The 21,066-nt window shown below is 38.9% G+C and overlaps 1 protein-coding gene across 1 annotated transcript in view; it reads left to right on the forward strand.

Annotated features, from left to right (window-relative positions):
- TAF15 (TAF15 RNA polymerase II, TATA box binding protein (TBP)-associated factor, 68kDa) overlaps positions 1-15,320 on the forward strand; it is a 35,105-nt gene extending 19,785 nt beyond the window's left edge. The window contains exons 8-16 of the mRNA XM_006833620.1: positions 4,623-4,657; positions 5,281-5,313; positions 6,548-6,657; positions 7,874-8,003; positions 10,859-10,951; positions 11,579-11,660; positions 12,177-12,265; positions 12,364-12,892; positions 15,281-15,320. Of these exons, the coding sequence (XP_006833683.1) occupies positions 4,623-4,657; positions 5,281-5,313; positions 6,548-6,657; positions 7,874-8,003; positions 10,859-10,951; positions 11,579-11,660; positions 12,177-12,265; positions 12,364-12,892; positions 15,281-15,320 (1,141 nt within the window). The remainder of the gene's footprint in view (positions 1-4,622; positions 4,658-5,280; positions 5,314-6,547; positions 6,658-7,873; positions 8,004-10,858; positions 10,952-11,578; positions 11,661-12,176; positions 12,266-12,363; positions 12,893-15,280) is intronic.
- Positions 15,321-21,066: the final 5,746 nt, after the last annotated feature.

The raw sequence follows: 21,066 nt of genomic DNA on the forward strand, positions 1-21,066 counted from the left end.
GCTAGCTGATCTTCGTGTAGTGATTTTGGTATACATCGAGGTGAAAGCTTGCTGAGGCCAAGATGTTTGCATAAAATGGAAAATACTGAGCCATGTTAGATTTCAGTTTCATTATTGTATTGGAGTCCTGGTGTGGTGCTGTAGGATAAGCGCTAGACTGAAAGGTCTATTTGAACCTCAGGGTTGGTGGTTCAAACCCATCAGCTGTTCCTTGGAAACCCTATACAAGGTTGCTATGAGTCGGAACTGACTCAGCGGCACTTAACAAGTATTGCATCAGTGGTAATTTCGTGGTCTTCTTCCACCAGTTTCTGGACTTCAGAATAATGAGGCCCTCAGTATTCTTCAAGGTTGATGATCTTCTCTTGATTCCTCTTTGAGGTCTTCCAGGCCTTCCTTAAAATGTTTGATCCATCTAAAAACTTGTTTTATATTGCACAACATTCCTGCAAACTTGTAATTCTTCAATGATTTGGGAAGATGTCCACTTGAGTTTTGTTGAAAATTTACTATTAGCCCTAACTTCAAAATAGTTTTTTCAGGGCACAAAAAAGTATCCTTTTATTTTGAAGGAACCCTAAAAAGACTAAGACAAATGCATTACTAAGAGAATTTGTTTGCAGCCATCTACTGACCGCAGAGACATGCTTAATCATATTTTTTGTTAGGAATAAACCCATGCATGTATGAACTGGACCTAGTAGCAATACTTTTTGACTTACCCTCAGGTGATGTAAAATTTTCCTAGTAGCCACAATTTTATAAAAACTTGATACTAGGTGAAATTTATTTTAATAATATATTTCACTTACACACATATATATAGCATATATATGTGTGTGTGTATATATTCAAAGTACTATTTCAGTATAAAAACAATTAGATATATTCTTTTTGTATTTTTAATTAAGACATTGAAATCCATTTTGTGTTTTACATTTACAGCATATCTTGATTCAGACTAGCACATTTCAGATGCTCAGTAGGGACATAGGGCCATGTGGCTAGTGGATACTGTATTTGACAGTACAGTTCTAGAATATCAATTTTGGCTTCCCAAAATGTTGGTAAATGTGACTCCAGATGGTAAAGAAAATATACATACACCTATTGTTGGGAATGGTATTTAAATCCAGTGAGCCATTTGCCTTTAGAATTAATGTTCTTTTCCTTACACCCCAAAATTTGTAATCTGCATTTACTATTGTGAAAATGCAGCCATAGCAGATTTTAAAACTAGTATCTTGCAGTTTTTAGGTTGGACCTTTTTTCTCTAGATAATGAATTTTCCAGGAATAATAATTTTAGTATTGTCTTTTTATGTTTTGGGGGCAGCTTTAAGCCTTAAATAGATATTTAAATTTAGATGAAAAAAATTAAAATCGGAACTTCAGAGTTTATCAGAGAATCTTGTCTTCTCTAAATATGTTGTGCTGTAACAGAGAAAGAATTCTCAGGAGTCTGCCATAGGGTAGCTGATCTTTGAACTATCTTTATGATTGGGTCGGCTATATAGCTTGGTTGTTTTTTATTTCCCTTTTCTTTTATGCAGGGGAACATGTGGCCCTAAGGATGAATATGCTTCTATTTTTATCTCTGTTAAATACCTTTGCTGTTGTTTTAAGTGCTATGGTGTCAGTTCCAAATCATTACACTCCGTATAGGGTTTCCGAGAAGTGGTTGGTGGGTTTGAACCACTGACCTGGTGGTTTAAACCGATTTTGTGAGCCAGTGCTTATCCTACAGTGTCACACCTCTACTACTTCATCTTGAGATATCTTTACTTCAGTGCTTCCTCCTGTGTACATGCTTGCTTGTTTTTGGTAACATTTTTAGTCATAGGTGTTCACTAATCTTTTCTGTTTAAAATTGTTAATGAGACACTCAGTATTTGGAAAAGGGACTTGTAATTTGATTACAAGGTTTGAAAGGAAAATTTTTAACTAAAAGTCTTCCATTTAATCATGAGAACTACTTGTGCTTTTTCTATTAAGAAAAAACTGATTGAAACATTTGAACTTGAAAACTTCACATAGAATTAGAAATCATATAGACCACTGCTTCTTAAAGTTTAATGTGCATGTGAATTACTTGCAAATTATGTGAAAATACAGATTCTTACTCAGTAGGTGGGGTGAAGCCTGAGTTCCAATATTTCTGAGAAATTGCCAGGCTATGTCCATGCTGCTATTTCTTGGACTACCCTTTGAACATCCTACATGTATGTAGAATTTTATTTTATAAAGGAGGAAACTGAAGCCCATGGAATTACTGACTTGTCCAAATTTTTATGTGAGTCTCTTGGTTTGAAGGCCAGTACATTTTTCAGTGCACTATATTGTTTCCATGTTTATGGCCATTGTGTTGACATCTTCAGCTGCTTTGTTTTCTAAAGAAATGCTCAGTAAAGATGGGTTGAGTTTAAAATGTCATTATGTGGAGCAATAGGGAATTATAAACCTATTCAATTGTCAGTTCTTTAAATTTCCCTTTCTTCCTGAAGGCATGTGCCCTGTATTTTATTGTTCAAAGTTATATTCCTGGCCAAAATGAAAGTTTTAGGGACTAGTTGGTAATGAAATTGTACTTTTTACTTTATTGGTGTTCAATGGAGTATCAAGATGACAGCAGAGTCATAAAGAGATATCTTCTAGCACTTGTTTGTGAAAATAGTGACCTCAATTTCCTATTTAAAAAGTCATTCTGGATACTTCCTAACTAAAGAGCATGGACTTAATATTTTTACTAGTTCTTTTCTCTCAAATTTTGGAGTTATGTTTAAAGAAACCTGAGGTATCTTAGTTTCTTTTTTGTTGGCTTTTCTTAATGATAAAGCATATCATTTAGAAGTTTAAGGAGGACTTGGGTACTTTTAAAAAAGGGGTTTTAAAAACTTAATTAGGAAGCTGTATATATGTGAAGAATCCTGGTGTGACACTGTAAGATAAGCACTGGCCTGCTAACCACAAGGTTGGAGGTTCAAACCCACCAGCTGCCCCTTAGAAACTCTATACTGGGGCACTGAGTCATATCTGATTCCGTGACACTTAACCAACAATGCATGTGAAGCTGTCTTTGACTGTGTCTCACAGTGTCTAAGTAGCCTTGAAATAACCTTGCTCTCCGGTTTTCTAGAAATCAGAATAGCATGTTAGAATGCATGTGTCTATACCTAGCATTTGGCATTAAGGGTAGATTTCTTATACAGAGACTGCTTTCTCACTTAGAGTGAATTTTCTCTGAATGGCTCAGCAGAGGGTTTAGTTTCTTAGGTTATAGTAGATTAGTAGTAGTAGAAGATTAAATGTGAAAGCTTTTGGTGGGTTTTGTTCCCTTGTTAGCTCATGGTTTGAATCTTGGGTGATTACTTAATTCAGTCAGAAACAAGGGTATAATGGATGGCTACTGAAAGAGTTTATTGATAAGAGGAACCATCTGAGATTTTTCATAAAGCTATGTATATGAGTGCCATTGACTATCTGCCAGTGGAAATTTTCCAGATTAAGTCATTGTCATGTGGGCAGTGGTGCTGAGCATGTAGCATGTTGCGTTCTGTAGTGTGATCAATGCACAGAACATTTATTTGGCAGCATGAACTTTAGTAACTGATGTGAAGAGATGTAATATATTATAATGGTTGTGGAGTAGGACAGTGAGTAAAGAAGGCCAAAGAATAATTGATGAATTGTGATGTTGGCAAAGAATATTGAATATGCTATGGACTGGCAAAAGAATAAACAACTGTCTTTGAAGAAATCTAGCTCTAGAATTCTCCTTAGAAGTGATGATAGAGAGACTTTGGACATGTTAGCAGAAGGGACCAGTTCCTGGTGATCATCATGCTTGGTAAAGTTAGAGAGTCAGCAAAACAGAGGAGACCCTCAATGAGATGGATTGACAAAATTAGTGGCTGCAACAATGCTTCAAACATAGCAACAATTGCAAGGATGGTGTAGGACCTAGTAATGTTTTGTTCTGTTGTGCATAGGGTCACTATGAGGTACAAGTAACTTGACAACACCTAACAGACACAGCAACATGAAGTAGGAGGACACTTTAAAGTTGTGCTTTCTTTTAGTCATCCTCATTTTATCAGATTTCTGGATGATTTGAAATTTTAGGAGTACTTTCATTCAGGTTTACTTTTGTGTTTATTTTTACCTCATTTTTTTCCTTCATCTCATAAAACCCACTATTTGATATCAAAATAAAGCATAATATTCAAATTTTTACCACTCCCATTCTGCCATCAAAATCTTAATATTATTCTAGTCTTTTTCCTTTTTCTCATTGTATCCCCTTGGAATGAATATTTGCTATGGTTTTAGTATTCTTCATTCAGTTGTAAGTTACGGTTTGAATAGTATCCCTTTTGCTTGGGGTTGGGAAGATTTTAAAATAAGAGTGTATTAGATGTGGTAAGCTTGAAAAGGTACCTTTATGGAAATACGCATAGATGGAAACCACATTTTGAAGTCTATGAAATGGAACTTACTGCAAAGTTAGAGGTGCTACTGTTTCCCTAGGCTCTCTACTTGTGACAGTTAAGTGTAGATTGAGCCCAGGGCTCAGCACATTAGAGACTTAAGGAAGAAATCATTTCTTCAATTTTTCCTCTGCAGTGGTGGTGACCGCGGTGGCTTCAAAAATTTTGGTGGTAAGTGCTGAGTATCCCAAAATGTTTCAGTGGAAATGCTATATAAATCTAAGAGCCACCAATATCCCGCAGACGCAGTCTAAAGCCCTTTCTTACTCTGTTGAGGCTGGTGTGTGTTGTGTGCACAAAAAAAAATTATACATATATATATATATATACGTATATATATATCAACGTAAACATTAAAAAGGCAAAGTTAATCTCAAACAGTCCAATGGGTTTCTGCACTGTGAATTTGCATGAAAAGAGTCTGTGGTGACCAATGAGATCTTCACTGGATATTGACGAAATGTTTTTGTATAAAGGTAGCTGACATGGTGTTCATAAATTAGTAAGGTTTTCCAATCAGCCATCACAGCCAGAACTTAACCAAAGTGATACTAGCATAATGCCAAAATGGCGGGTGCTGTCTGGGACAAGTTTAAAGATATGTTGACATTCATCTTATTTCTTAAAACTTTCAATAAAAAATAATTTATATATTTATTTCATAAATATGTGATGATTGACCTTCCAGGATTTTGGAAGTTTTGACTTTTAATGCCTTGGTTACTATTAAAATTATTAAAAATGTTTTCAGATGAGCTCCCTTAAATAGCTTTTTTTCCCCCCTTTTCCCTTAGGTCACAGGGATTATGGACCCAGGCCAGATGCTGGTAAGGCTTTTGGTAGTTTGTGACTTTGCAGTTAAGAGAATGTTAGTTTCGGTTGCAGTATTTGAAGGGAAGAGTGTGTATTTGGAAAAGTTAGTTCAGGAGGAAGAATGAACTTCACAGTGCTGCCAGAAGTTGGGAGCAATAAAGACCCAGGGGGATTGAGTGGACAGTTTGCTGGGGAAAATTGCTGTTTGTGCTTTCCCATGTTCTTCCTTTTCTTTTTTTTGAAGAATACTTGAATTTTTGCTGCTAATAAGCATTAATCATTTAATTACTACAAATCAGATTTAATAAGAGAATTGTTAATGATGGGGAATTAGCATTAGAAAAGCTCTGTCTAGAAAGTGATACATTGGATTGTTAGTCTCCTTAGCTTGCCTAAGAATCCTGAGTTCATACATGAGAGAATTGTCTTACTCTGAGCAGAAGTCACTGATTTCATGTGGCTTTTTATTTTTAAATGACACTGAAGGCTCCAAATTTACTCATGGAGCCTTTTGAAAGGTATTATGATGTAGAGGTTAAAATTTTTTTCTATTTGAGCCAAAAAATTTTAATATATATTGAAATCAGAACTTTTGTTTTTATTAAGATGCCAAAGTATTCTATATGGATGGCAATTTCTGAATTATCCCTTGAAGGACTGAATTTTTATACATCTTTCTTACTTTGTTGTACTAATCCAAAAGTGTGCGTGTAAGGTAAGGTGTGTGTACAAGGTGCTCCTACCCTCTGGTATATACAAAGCTTATTTCAATGAATGAGAAACCAGCAATTTTGCTTGGCTTGCTTGAAAGTCACAAGTATTGGATTTGGGGAATTTTTTACTTGAGAGCCTTAAAAGTACTGATTAGCCATAAAGTGTTAAAGCTCTCCAGAGAAAGGAATGCTCATTTATGCTAACTTTCTTCATCTCTTCATAAGCCTTAGTCATCCTATAGCAGCATCTGAAGAGTGAGATTTGTAAGATATCCGTTAATTGGTCTGTGTGTTTTACATAGTGGTAGACTTGATCCACTTTACCTAAAGTGTAGCTATAAGAATTGATCTACTACTAAATAAGTATTTTGACCACTTTGCATGTCTTTATAAGGTTCTTATATTGCTATTTCTATTCCTTTTGGTTATAGAAAAGTTGACTATTATACTATAAATCATTGTTCTTGATTACTAAACAGGATCTAGTGAAACCAAAGAATGTGTAAAATTAACCATAAATTTTTTTCCCCTTTAGATTCAGAATCTGATAATTCAGATAACAACACAATCTTTGTGCAAGGACTTGGGGAGGGTGTGTCTACTGATCAAGTGGGGGAGTTCTTTAAGCAAATAGGAATTATCAAGGTGAGTAAGAATTATAACTTACATTGAAAAGCTCATAATTGTTGCCATATTCTAGTTAAGATATGCAGATTATGTACATAAGCCTGCACTCTAATGAGACTTGTCTCATAAAACTGCTTAATGTGCATGCTTAAACTTTATGTTATTGTTGTTAATTGCTGTCAAATCGAGTCTGTTCTGAGCCACAGTGACCCTGAATAGGGTTTCCAAGGAACGACTGGTAAGCCTGAACGCTCGACCTTGTAGTTCAAACCAACTTTGCAATCCAACGCATTAACCCACAGCACCACACCAGGACTCCAAAGTCTACATAGGGTCCTTAACAACAACAATAAACCATGTCTGTAGAACTTTGTTAGCACATTTCTTCCTTGTATTTGTTCACCTTTCTATAACTTAAGCTTTAGCTTTCAATCCTAGATTATAAATACAGTCTCTGCCTGTCGTCTAAAGTTTTGAGAACCAAATGAGGTGGTGAGAGCATTTTGTAGAGTCTGAATTGCCAATCAGTATATGTAAACTCAAGTTATTAAGAACTTGTTTTGGTATTTAAATGTCTATGCTACATGTTAGCTAATGCATTATTTCATATTTGTGTTTTGTTTACTAAAGTGTCTTGTGCAAAAAATGTTTCATGCATCTATTTCTTAGTTCTTCAATAGAAAGCATCATTTAGAGCAGTGTTAGTAGATTGTAGCACTTGTCAAAATCAGATTGCAATTGTCCTTGTTTTGGTGTCTGTGGTATTACTAATTTTTTTATTTTTCTTGGGAAATTACAATGAATAATAAAATAGAACAAAACAGAAATATGTGAGAACTTTACACACTTCTATAAACTTAAAATTCTCCCTTGTCTTCCTTCCATCCCAACCGAATTCCAATCTACTTCTTAGTGGTAACTTGTGATAACCTATAAAACATCCTTCTTGACCTTTTCCTATGTTTTACAAGTTACATATTTGCATGAAACGTTATCTATATTATTTTGTGGATTTACAGAAATTATACATAGATAAAACAGTTTACTTTGTATCACTTTTATACCATGGTTTTTTTCTACTTAATGTGATGTAGCTTAGAGAGTTTTCATTATTACTGCCTGTAAATGACTCATTTTTATAGGTGAAATGTATTTCCTAATGTGAATAGCCTAAATGGTACATGATCATTTATTCTTAAAATGTTGTCTGACCCCAACTTGTTTTTTTCCTCAGACAAACAAGAAGACTGGAAAACCAATGATAAATCTTTACACAGACAAGGACACAGGGAAGCCAAAGGGGGAAGCAACAGTATCATTTGATGACCCCCCTTCAGCTAAGGCCGCCATTGACTGGTTTGATGGTATGCCACATCAGATAGTTTTAAACATGCAATTTAAATCAAGCTTTCTAGTGTTGAAGTCAGAGTATGTTCTAGAATGTATTTTTTAAAAGTTTATACTCCAAACATGCTTTTTTCACTTACCATTTTAATGTAGGCATTTCCCCATGCTATTACATGTCATTTTTATTGTACCCTAATTTAATAATGGAGTCCTGGTGTGGTGCTGTGGGCTAATGCGTCAGACTGCAGAGTCGTTTGAACTGCAAGATCAGTGATTCAAGCTTACCAGCTGCTCCTTTGAAAAGCCTCTACAGGGTCGCTATGGGTTGGAGTCGACTTGACGGCACTTAACAATTTGAGAATAAATACTTAATGCATATTTATTGTGGTTTGTGGGCTAGGCATGGTTCTAAGAGTGTTCCATGCGTTAACTCAATCTTTATAGTAACCCTATAAGATATATGTTGTTGTTGTTAAGTGCCGTCGAGTTGGTTCCGACCCATAATGACCCTGTATAGGGTTTCCAAGGAGCAGTAGGTGGGCTTGAACCACCGACCTTGCAGTTCAAACTGACTTTGCAGTCCATCATATTAACCCACAGCACCACACCAGGACTTCCCTATTATGACAGATGAAACTAAAGTGTACAGAAACTAGTTTGCAAGATCATAGGGTAAGTGGCAGAGTCAGGATTCAAACTTAGGCTGTTTAGCTTCACTGTCTATATAACTGCTGGCTTGACAGACTTGCGGTCCCTTTCATTTAGAATATTATTGCACACATGTCCCACAGAACATAATTGCAGTCCTTTACTTTTGTGCACAAGATTAAACTATTGCCATCGAGTCTGTTCCAACTCATAGCAACCCTGTACAGCGTTTCTGAGGAGCGACTGGTGAGTTTTTAATCACCAGCCTTGTGGTTTACATCGACTGCAATCTAGTGCATTATCCTGCAGCACCACACCATGACTCCACACTAAGACTAGAGCTCATCAATTTGCCTTTGAAGACTAAGTCCATTCTTCCTCACTTTTCTGTTTTGTTTATAGTTTCTGTGAATCATAAAACTCCCTTTTGCTCCATGGAATGTTAAATAATTTTGTGACCATAATCCCCTCCCCCAGAATGTGACTCTTAGGCACCTATCACATCTGGAACTGAACTGATTTTTGGGGATCAACTTTTAATCAAACAGTAGGATTATAAAGTGAACAATAACACCAGGGAGGTACCCACTCCTTAGAATAATAAACCATATGAGACCAAAAAAGCAGCATTTGCCCAGTGACAAAGCTCAGAAGGCAGGAAGTGGCAGGAAAGAAGGTTGAAGGGAAATGAGGGAACATAGGGGATAAGAAGAGCGCTGTTATATATTATGGGGATTGTAACCAATGTCCTGAAACAAAACGTATATAAATTGTTGAATGGAAAACTAATTTCCTCTGTAAACTTTCACACCCAAATCACAATAAAAAGTAAAAAAAAAAAAATCATGATTTGTACATAGGACAGGTAAGCCTCTTAAGCCTAACTTCATAGTTCAAATAGTACCGGGTCTTAATACAGTTTCAGAATGCTTATAATACCATTTGCATCATGGGAAGTCACCAGCCAATCATTAGGGCTTTGTTCATCTAAGGCTAATAGATACAAGTACAACCATTCTCTTTTTTTAATATAAAGTGACAGCAATAAATTCCTTTTCTTATAACCAGAATATATGTGTGTGTATGTGTGTGCACACACGTGTATTTACGTTTGCTTAATATTTTAATATAACTACATGGTAATACAAAATAGTACTAAGGGTATTAGAAGCGCTTGTGGCACTGGACTGCTAACCACATAAGGTTGTCAGTTTAAACCCATCAGTCACTCTAGAGGAGAAAGATGAGACTTTCTGCTCCCATTATCATTTACAGCCTCAGAAAACCTTAGGATTATTATGATTAGGAACCAACTCACTAGCATCTAACAGCAGCCAAGAGTGCATAATAAAAAATGAGTTTGTTTCACATTTTTTTTTAATGTTGTTGAGGTCAAAGTTTACAGAAGTTGGTTTCCTTTTCAGTCATTTGTATGCAGATTCTTCTGTGACACTGGTTGCAATCCCCACCTTGGCAGCACTCAGCCCATTTCTACTATGGTGTCCCTGTTTCCAGTCACTTTGTCCTGCCCTTCCATGCCTTCTTAACTTTGCTTTTGGGCCCTTTCCACCTTTGATCCCCCCAATAATCTCATTTCCCTTCAGAGGTAAGTACAGTGGGTATGGCATATAAAAACATGAATATACAAAAGGGCTTCAAAAAGTTTGGAAACATGTAGTTAAAAGACACTGGAAGTGTTCCACAAACTTTTTCAGGACTCCTTATATAGGTTTATGCAGGTGCAGGACTCCATTAAAAAACAAATGGTAGCATAGTATGTACACATTGTCCTACTCTTGTTTTTTATGTTTTGTAAGTCTAGTAGGAAGTGACTGACGGGGATTCTTGTTGTGGCACTGTAGGAGAAGCACTGGACCATAAGGTCATTTGAATTGCAAGGTTGGCAGTACAGACTCACCAGTCGCTCCTCAAACCCTATACAGGGTTACAATGAGTAAGAACCGACTTAACAGCACTTAACAATAAGAAGTGACTGTTCCCCAGTGATTGCTCTGCCTTATTTCAATTTTGTCATGCTTTTGTATTGTTGGCTCAATTCCTTGAAACACTGTAGTGTATTTGCATTTCTGCGAAGTTATGTCAGTATGCCTTATTTTTCTGAAACTAACAATTTCCAAGACAGTTATATTTTTGTTGGGAGGTAGAGCTGTAGAACAGGAACTTCAGCTGACATTTCTTTGAAGGCTTTTTTTTCCTCTCTTAGGAAAAGAATTTCATGGCAACATCATTAAAGTGTCCTTTGCTACTAGAAGACCTGAATTTATGAGAGGAGGTGGAAGTGGAGGTGGTCGGCGAGGTAAGATATTAGTTGTTCACAGACCTGGATACAAAGGGTTTGAATTGGAGTTCATGTTCTGTCTTTGTGTGAAATTTCTAGCCCTTTTTTCTCCCTAGATCTTTTTTCTTTTATCTTATAATGAGGCTAGGTAATGAATATATTAGGTATGTAAGAAAGTAGTAGAAGGTTCTAGAAATCTCTTTGGAAAGCTACATACAAGCAGTTTGTTGTTCACTTGGAAACCAGGAGGTAGTCATTTAAGTAATACCCACTTATGCACTTAACCTGACCAGCTAGCAAATTGTAAACTCCCTAATGTAGTTACTGCTTTCTTGTTTATTTCTCTTGATTCTAATTCCTCAAATTTAGGATGTATTGTCTCATATCATGTTTGTCACTTATTCTCAAACAAAGTAGTTAGTCTAGAGGGTGAATTTTGATGTTTTTAGTACATTATTTGTACTGTAACGTGGGCCTCAGGTCTGTTCCCACATTTTTACATTTACTTAGTAAAACCTCAAATCGAAGAGTCACAGAGTTCTACCATAAAGGAATATTTTGCAGTTGGGTACTTGGTCTTCTTCCAAGTTTAATATCTCTTGCTGATTTTTCTCCCCTGTTCCATTCCCCTCTCCCTTCCCCCAGGCCGTGGAGGATATAGAGGTCGTGGAGGCTTTCAGGGAAGAGGAGGAGACCCCAAAAGTGGGGACTGGGTTTGCCCTAATCCGTAAGTATCCATTTACTTTGGTGGGAGTAGGGTTGGAGGTGTGAAATATGAGGTCTTTTTTGTTTTGCTTTTAAATTTTTATTGTGAATTGAGTGATAGTTTACATGGGAGAACATCGGTTTTACACTCATCCTATTGGATTTTGTTTCATGCCAATGATTACAATCCCTTCCATGCATCGTTGTTCAACAGAAGTATTTGCTTCTATTCCCTCTCTTGGTTTTTAATGCATACAAAAACACTCATAAGTGAATATATAATCATTTAAACAACCAAAGGGTTGTTTCCATGAGTCTAGAGTCCTCAGCTGCTCTATATCTTCATGTCCTCATCTCTGTCTCCATCTCTAGTGTCACTGCTTCTCTGGATAGGGTCCCACATTCCACTCGTGCTTGTCTCCCTTGATAGTCCTAGGGTTCTCTGTGCCTGGACTGTAAGATTAACTACTCCCCCAAGATCAGGTTTTGAATCTGGTGAAATCTCTCTAGGAACACTTTTTTCTTCTTCCTTTCCCAGGTCATGTGGAAATATGAACTTTGCTCGAAGGAATTCCTGCAATCAGTGCAATGAACCCAGACCAGAAGACTCTCGTCCCTCAGGAGGAGGTGAGTCAGCCCTGTAGTAGTATCTGTATGGTACAAATCTTCTGACTGCATTAAGATGGTTTTGCATTATTTTAATGGTTTGTATTTCTACCTTGCAGATTTCCGGGGGCGAGGCTATGGTGGAGAGAGGGGCTACAGAGGTCGCGGGGGCAGAGGTGGAGACCGAGGTGGCTATGGGGGAGACAGAAGTGGGGCCGGATATGGTGGAGACAGAAGTGGTGGCGGTGGCTACGGAGGAGATAGAAGTGGAGGTGGTTATGGTGGAGACCGAAGTGGAGGTGGCTATGGTGGGGACAGAGGAGGTGGTTATGGTGGGGACAGAGGTGGTTATGGTGGAGACCGAGGAGGCGGTTATGGAGGAGACCGAGGAGGCGGCTATGGTGGAGACCGAGGTGGCTATGGTGGAGACCGAGGTGGCTATGGTGGAGACCGAGGAGGTGGCTATGGCGGAGACCGAGGAGGCTATGGTGGAGACCGAGGTGGCTATGGCGGAGACCGAAGTGGGGGAGGCTATGGAGGAGACCGTGGGGGGGGCTATGGAGGAGACCGCAGTGGAGGTTACGGAGGAGACCGAAGTGGTAGCAGCTACGGAGACCGAGGTGGCTACGGAGGCAAAATGGGAGGAAGGTGAGTATTACTGGTAACCTTTCATCTCACTGCTCTTAAGTTTCAGTGTCTGAATCTTCTTTGTCACTTTGGGACCTGAATGTGGCAACTCTTTTAGTTAGGATGAAGAAAACCCATTTCGTTTCCTGCTTATCAATTTCTAAAATTTGTTTTATAAATTCCTGTTTTTTATACATATTTATATTGAGTTGTATGTTTATGTATATATGTGTATTACTCTTTCTCAAGTTAAATGGATGGAATGATAGTAACTTTAAACTGTTTTAAAATATGGATTCTTAATCAAAATGAGGGGAGAACACACATTTCATAGGGGTTCTTTACCATATCACACCGGCTACCGTACAGGTGTCTCTGGAGATTTTGGTAATAATACCATTTCCAAGTAAAATCACTGATGGTACTGATAGAATATGTTGTGCCCACAAGTGGTATGTTAAATGTAGTCAAGTTAGTTTTGACCCATCACAACCCTGTGTATAGAATTTCTGAGGAGCAGCTGCTGAGCTTGAACCACCAACCTTGCAGTTCAAACTGATCTTGAAGTCCAGCACATTGACCCATAGCACCACACCAGGACTTCCACAAATGGTATAAAGGCAGAAAAAATTGAAGAAGCGATAATGTAAGATAGTTTTAGTTATAAAACTAAACATCTGTATGACAGGCAGTATGTTGTTATTGTTAAGTGCTGTCAAGTCTATTCTGACCCATAGTGACCTTGTATAGGGTTTCCAAGGAGCAGCTGGTGAGCTTGAACCGCCGACCTTGCAGTTCAAACGGCTTTGCAGTCTGGTGCATTGACCCACAGCGCCACACCAGGACTTCAGGATAGTGAAAATTGGTATAGGACTCCTGGTGTGGCACTGCAGTTTCAGCACTAGATTCCAAACCACAAGGTAAGCAGTTCTAACTCAACAGCTGTTCCTTGGAAACACTATACAGGGCTGCTATGAGTCAGAACAGACTCAATGGCACTTAACAACAACAATATGGCTAAAAGCATGGTGTCAAGATATTCATTCTTGGCTCCATAACTTATTAGCTCTGTGACCTTAGGCAAGTTACTTAACCTTTCAGAGCATCAGTATTTTCATCTGTAAAATGAGGCCAGTAATAGCTCCTTTGTAACCTTTTTTTAGATAGCAGTAAAACAGTTGTTGGTCCGTAGTTAAATACTGTATCATTGTTAGCTACTATTAATTATTAATAGGCCCTGGTAACATAGTGGACTGCAAGCTAGGCTGCTAACCACAAGGTCAGTAGTTCGAATATACTAGTCACTCCACAGGAGAAAATGGCTTTCTGCTTCCGTAAAGATATTACAGCCTCAGAAACCCTATACAGGGTTGCTGTGAGTTGGAACCGACTCTACAGCACACCACCACCACCACCACCACCATCCATTGAGGAGTCCTGGTGTGACACTGTTGGATAAGCTGTGGACTGCAAATCACAAGGTTGGAGGTTCAAACCCACTTGTCGCTCCTTGGAAACTCTGTTAAAAGTGTTTTTATATGCTTTTGTTCTATTGCTTCTGTTAAATTTCCCACTTCATAGTCTCAGAGATGTTCAATAACTTTTCCCATGTTGCATAGTCAGTAAGTGGCAGATCATTTATACATAGTGTTTGCTCGTTTTACTACTCATTCTGCTAGAATTGGCAGTCTCTGACCTTGAAAGAGCTTAGTGTTTTGGAGTCCAACTCTAGGTGGGAAAATGTTGAGAGTTAATGATAACAGCTTCTTCTGGACACTTTGTGGATCATAAAACTGATAAATTAGCAAGGCATTTTTTTAAGCACCTTCTAGGAATACTGGTGTGGTGCTTCAGGATAATGTGCTCAGCCACAAGATCAGTTATACAGGGTCACTATGGGTCAGAACCGACTCTTTGGCACTTAAAATACAAAAAAAAGGAGTATATGGGAGTCCTGCTGTAGCACTGTGAGTAAATGCGCAGGACTGCAAGGTCAGTTTGCACTGCAAGGTGGATGCTTCAAGCTCATCAGCTACTCCTTGGAAACTCTATACAGGGGTCTTTATGAGTTGGAATTGACTCAACGGCATTTAGTAACAACAACAAGGAGTATATGGCTGTGTGGGATAAAGCACTGGACTGCAAGGTCAGTTTGAACCATAAGATGGTGGTTCAAACTCAGTAGCCACTCCTTGAAAACTTTACACAGGGTCGCTATGAGTTGGAACCCACTTGATGGTACTTAATAATAGTAGCAGCAGGAATGTAGAAATAATTTAGGCATGGTCTTATCCTTATAGAAATTTATTGTTTAGTGAATGCCAATCAGTCAGCATCCTAAAGAAGTGTCTAATGCTTCCTTGGTAGAAAATTAGAATTGAGCTTGGCTCTCTTATTTTTCATTCCTAGAAACGACTACAGAAATGATCAGCGCAACCGACCGTACTGATGACTGTTTTGAATGTTCCTTTGTCTCTGACATGATCCCTAGTGAAATTGCCAGAGTTCTGCCTGCTGCTTTCCTCGTGGCCTCTTCTTGGGTAGTAAAATTAAGTGACTTTTGGATTTTTATTTGGGTGGGAGGGTTTTCCTTTTAGAAATGTCCATTGATATTTCCCCTTCTAGTTTTTAAACCTTCTCCTTTCCAACCCTTGAAGCTGAGTGCATTGTAAAATACTGCCAAAATGGAAAGTGTTTTGTAATACTGCAATAAAGACTGCTTGTTTTTGTGGACCTTCGTACATTGGTGTATTATTCTGTCTCTTTCAGGACGCTTAGTAAACTGTAGCCCTAAAGAACTTAGAAATCAGCTCAGGAGCATGCTGATCTATTAAATTTTCAGTATTTATTGAGCACTCCTCTATGTTTAGAGTAATTTTCAAGAATGGCTGCAGGCCAGAATCACTTGAGGAGTTTGTTAAAATGACAGATTCCTGGTCATTGCCTCAGATCTACAGAATCAGAATTGAGGTGGGGAGGTAGGGCTGGGAGTCTGTGTGGCAAGCTTGCCAGGTGATCACTACACAGTTTAGTACCAGTTTACATTGAGAACTGTTTATTTAGGGCAATGTCCTAGATGCTGAGAGTATGGAGGTTTAAGAATACATATAGGTAAGCATTCCACAAACCAGGGTTAAAATACTAGTGTATGTGGTTTGCTATTTGGTTTCATTAAAAATATCCAACCTTTTGGAACTCTGGTGGTGCTGTAGGAAAAGCACAGACCTGCTAACCATGAAGTTGATGGTTTGAGCCCACCAGCTGCTCTGCAGGAAAAAGATGAGGCCTTTTGCTTCTGTGAAGATTTTCAGCCTTGGGAACCCTATACAGGGTCGCTATATGAGTTGGAACTGATTCAACGACACCTAACAGCACAAGAACAACCCTTACTATGGGTAAGGTGCTGGCCCGGATGGATTGTTGTTGTTCAAGTAAATAGACAGTATATATAGTTTGATAAATGGAGCTCTGGTAGCGTAGTGGTTACAAATCGGGCTACGAACCACAAGGTCAGAAGTTCGAAACTACCAGCTGTTCCACGGGAGAAAGATGAGGCGTTCTGCTCCTGTAAAGTTAAAGCCTCAGAACCCCTGTTCCGCTGTGGGTCAGAACCAACAACATAAGTGTGACAGCTTGGATAAATACAAGGTACTTTGAGGGTTTATTGGAATGACACTTAATATAGTCTTAGGGGATCAGTGAGTTGAGGGAAGAGTAGGAATTGGCCAAAGAAAGGGGTTGTGTTGAGGAAATGGAATAACTGAACAAATAAGGAGCTAGAAACAGGAGGCCCAACACTTTAGGAAGACTGCAATGAACTTCAGTTACTGAAGGGAATAGTTTAAGGGTTAGCATAAAAAAATAGACTGGAAAAGTAGACAAGTTTAGATGACTGCATTTTATTTTTCCTTACCTATAAATTTGGTAGTGGTAGACCAATTGCTGTTAAGACAATTTGACTCCTGGCAACCCCATGTGTTTGAGAATAGTACTGTTTTTGTTCCACAGGGTTATTAATGACTGATCTTTCAGAGTAGATTGTTGTTATGTGTCGTTGAGTCGGCTCCAGCCCGTAGCAAGCCTGTACAGTTTCCTAGGCTGTAAATCTTTACGGGAGCAGAAAGCCTCATCTTTCTCCCATGGAACAGTTGGTAGTTTCGAACTGCCGACCTTGAGGTTAGCAGCCCAATTTGTAACCACTACGCTACCAGAGCTCCTTATTAGAGGCACCTTTGTGAATTGGAAACACTCTAAAAGGGAGTCATTAAAAGATTTTCAACAGGATGGTAGTATGGTCTGATTTGAGTGGCATAGCTGAAGTACATTGGAGGGGCCAGAGTGGAGAGGAATAAAAAGCCTAGTGAGAGTGACATTGTCCTGGGCTCTGTACTGTGAAGAAGGATTACATGCCTAGGGTGTTCTTGGAGAAGACAGAGTTGGGTGGCCTGGATAATTGGGTGGATGCATTGTTCTGTGGTTCAAGCTGTTCCTCGGAAACCCTATACAGGGTCGCTATGGGTTGGAAGTGACTTGGTGGCACATAACAACAACTGTTCATTAAACTAGGATACACTGGAAGAGGAACATGTTTAGGGGTGAATTGACAGAATGAATGCCGTTTAGGGAATGTTGAGTTTGGATGCTTATGAAACTTTAAAGTAGAGACACCCCAGTAGGCAGATGTACAGATCTGCAAGCTCAGAAAATGTTGCATTCAGTAAATGCATTTATGGTTTTCTACCTTAGTGACCCATCTTTGCTAGCTTCTCCTCTACTTGACCTTTAAAGGTTTGGACATTCCCTAGGGCTCATTCTAAGCCCCTTTTTCTTTTCTGTTTATGTTCATTATTTCACCCCTGAGCAAACTCATTCAGATTATGACTAAATATCGTTGGATACATTGATGACTACCAAATTTATATCTTCAGTCCTGACTTGGCCCCTTAATTTTTAATTATATCTAGCTGCCTACTTGATCGTTGGAGTCCTGTTATGGCACTCTGGGTTAATGCACTGGACTGCAAAGTCAGTTTGAACCACAAGGTCGGCAGTTGAAGCTTACCAAGCCACTCCTCTGGAACTCCTATACAGGGTTGTTATGGGTCTGAACTTACTTGACGGCACTTAACAACAACAACTTGATCTTGGACTTGGATGTAAAATGGGTGCTTAGAATTTATCATGTACTTACGGTGGCTCAGTGGGTTAAACTGTAGGCTGCTAACTGGAAAACGGTAGTTCAAACTCATCTTTGCTTCTCAGGAGAAAGATAAAGCTGATTGCTTATACAAAGATTTAGTCTCGGAAACCCTGTGGAGCAGTTCTAGTCTGTCCTACGGGGCACAGTGGAATTGTTGGGGATGAATCGGACTTTTAATCTCCTTTCAAATAACTTTCTTCCTAACCTTAGTGTCTCTGTCATCTACCCAGATCAGATAAAACACCTAGAACTTAACCTGAATTTTTCTCTCATTCATTGTGTAATAGGTCCTTTTAATTCTACCTCCAAAATATATGTGGAAACCATGTTTATAGTGTTGGCTACAGTACTATAAGACCCCCAGCGAGATGGGTTGGCCAAGTGCCAGCATCAGTGGGCTCAAGTGTGGCAACAATAGTGAGGTTGGCCCAGGATTGGGCACTGTTTCGTTCTGCTGTGCATAAGGTCGCTATGAGTCAGTACTGACTCGATGGTACCTAACAACAACAACCTTTCCTCAAATACATTGGTCAAGGTTCTTGACAATATTAATTCTGTTCAAAATATGCTTCTGTTACAGTATCTTTGCATGTGCTCTTTGCTATCTCTAGAATTCTCTTCCCTCAGGTATTCATGTGGCTCACTTATTACAGTGTTAGAACAGATATGGCCCTCCTTCCCTCCTAGGACCTTTCTGACCATTGTGTATAAATTATTCCCCCTTTTCTCCAGTCAGCTTAACCTTGTTATGTTACAGTACTGATAACTTTGAAATGATCTCTCTGTGGTTGTTTATTTACTTTATTCCCATTAGAATATAGGGTTGCTATGAGTCAGTATCAGTTTTTTGTTTTTGTTTTTTTTTATCTATTAGAATATAGACTCCAGGAAGATAGGGAACTGTGTCAAATGTTCTTTTCTAGTGCCTAGAACAGTGCCAGGTACAGATTTGGCACTTAATGAATTAACTAATTGTATTGGAAGTACAGACAGATCATCATTACCACTTTTGTCATGGTAATGGAAGTTATGAGTGTGGACATGACTGAGGTTCTAGAGCAGTGCTCTCCATCTTAGCTCTACACTAGAATCCGGTATTACAGTTTTGAAGTCTTGATTATGAAGGGTGGTTGGAGGTGGGATGAGATGAGAAGAGAACATACTGAGACATAGGGATTTGGGCTTTGGGAGATTATTATTAAGATAAGTGGGAATTGGATATGTTTATATGCTATTTGGGAGGAAATGGAGGTAATTGATGTCAGACCCCTTGAAGGGATCACATTCAGAACACTGGCTGAGGATTTGCCTTACAAGAGAATGCCTCTTGAATTGAAATTGGAAGAGTATAGTATAGTATAGTATAGTATAGTACAGTACAGTATAGTATAGTATAGTATAGTATAAACTGCCATTGAGTCAGTTCCGACTCATAGCGACTCTATATATAGTGTTTCCGAGGAGCGGCTGGTGAGTTTGAACTGCTGAACTTGTAGTTATATGGTTGAGTGCTTATCCTAAAGTGCCACACCAGGAAAGAAGGATAGGTGTTACTACCCCTAGTAACAAGTGACCAGCATTTCAAGACCCAGGAGAGTTTGGGTTACGTTGCTCATGGGCCCAAAACTGCAGAGAGAATAAGATGGGAAGTACAACCTTTCGTTTTGGTCTTTGTTGTTAAGTGCCGTGGAGTCGGTTCCAACTCATAGCAACCCTGCACAGGGTTTCCGAGGCTGTAAATCTTTACGGGAGCAGAAAGCCTCATCTTTCTCCCGCGGAGCGGCTGGTAGTTTCAAACTGCTGGCCTTAAGGTTCACAGCCCGATTCGTAACCACTACGCTACCAGAGCTCCTCAGGCAGTGCTGCTTATAATTCAGAACAGTGAAGCCACTCAGTGTTTACTTAAAGTTCTCTGAGGGACCCTGGTAGAGTAGGTTACACGTTTGGCTGCTAACTGCAAGGTTAGCAGTTTTGAACTCATCAGCTGCTCCGTGGGAGAAAGATGAGACTTTCTGCTCCCATAATGATTTATAGCTTTAGAAATCCTATATAGGGTTGCTATGAGTCAGAACTGACTCAATGGTACACCACCGCCATCAAGCATGAGACAAAATGAAATCGGAGTCGTGGAGCAGGCTGGGAGATAAATCTGAGTTATACATGCACCATATGCCATCTTGACAACCCGGGCTTTACGCTATGTGTACTGTGTGATTTATTCCAGAACTTTATGTGAAGTTAAGTGGAAAACCTTTGGTCTTTGTATACTTGATGGGAGTAACTTAACTTCCTATTCCAAACCATACCAAACTCATTGCCATTGAGTTGATCCAAACTCAGAGTACCCCTAAAGATAGAGTAGAACTGCCCCATGGAGTTTCTGAGGCTGTAAATCTGTGGAAATAAACTGCTTTGTCTTCTCCCACTGAGTAGCTGGTGGATATGAACCTACCTTTAGGTTAGCAGACCCTATGTGTTTAACACACTACACTACCAAGGCTCCTTTTAACCTCCCATAGTTGCTACTGCATGCTGTTGAGTCTTTTCTGATGCATAGTGACCTGTATAAGGTTTCCAGGGTATCAATTTTTACAGAAGCAGAAGCCTCATATTTCTCCTATGGAGTGACTAGTGAATTTGAACTGCTGACCTTGTGATTCGGAGTCCAATGCATAATTTGCTACTCTACCATGGCTCTATTTTAGCTTTTTCCAATAGGATTGGGATATAGTGAGCTGAAATGGACTGGTATTGGCCATTTTGAATATGACATATGACTTACTCTGCCGGAAATGACAGAATGAAGAGGAATGGCATTGCATTCATTATTAAAAAGAACATATCAAGATCAGTCATGAAATACAATATTGTCTGTGATAGGATAATACCTATATGCCTATAAGGAAGACCAGTTAATACCACTGTTATTCAAGTTTACACACCAACCACTAAAGCCAGTGATGATGAAATTAAAGAATTCTACCAACTTCTTCAG

The sequence above is a fragment of the Chrysochloris asiatica genome, unplaced genomic scaffold (assembly GCF_000296735.1).
Source record: "Chrysochloris asiatica unplaced genomic scaffold, ChrAsi1.0 scaffold00007, whole genome shotgun sequence".
Taxonomy (NCBI): Eukaryota; Metazoa; Chordata; class Mammalia; order Afrosoricida; family Chrysochloridae; genus Chrysochloris; species Chrysochloris asiatica.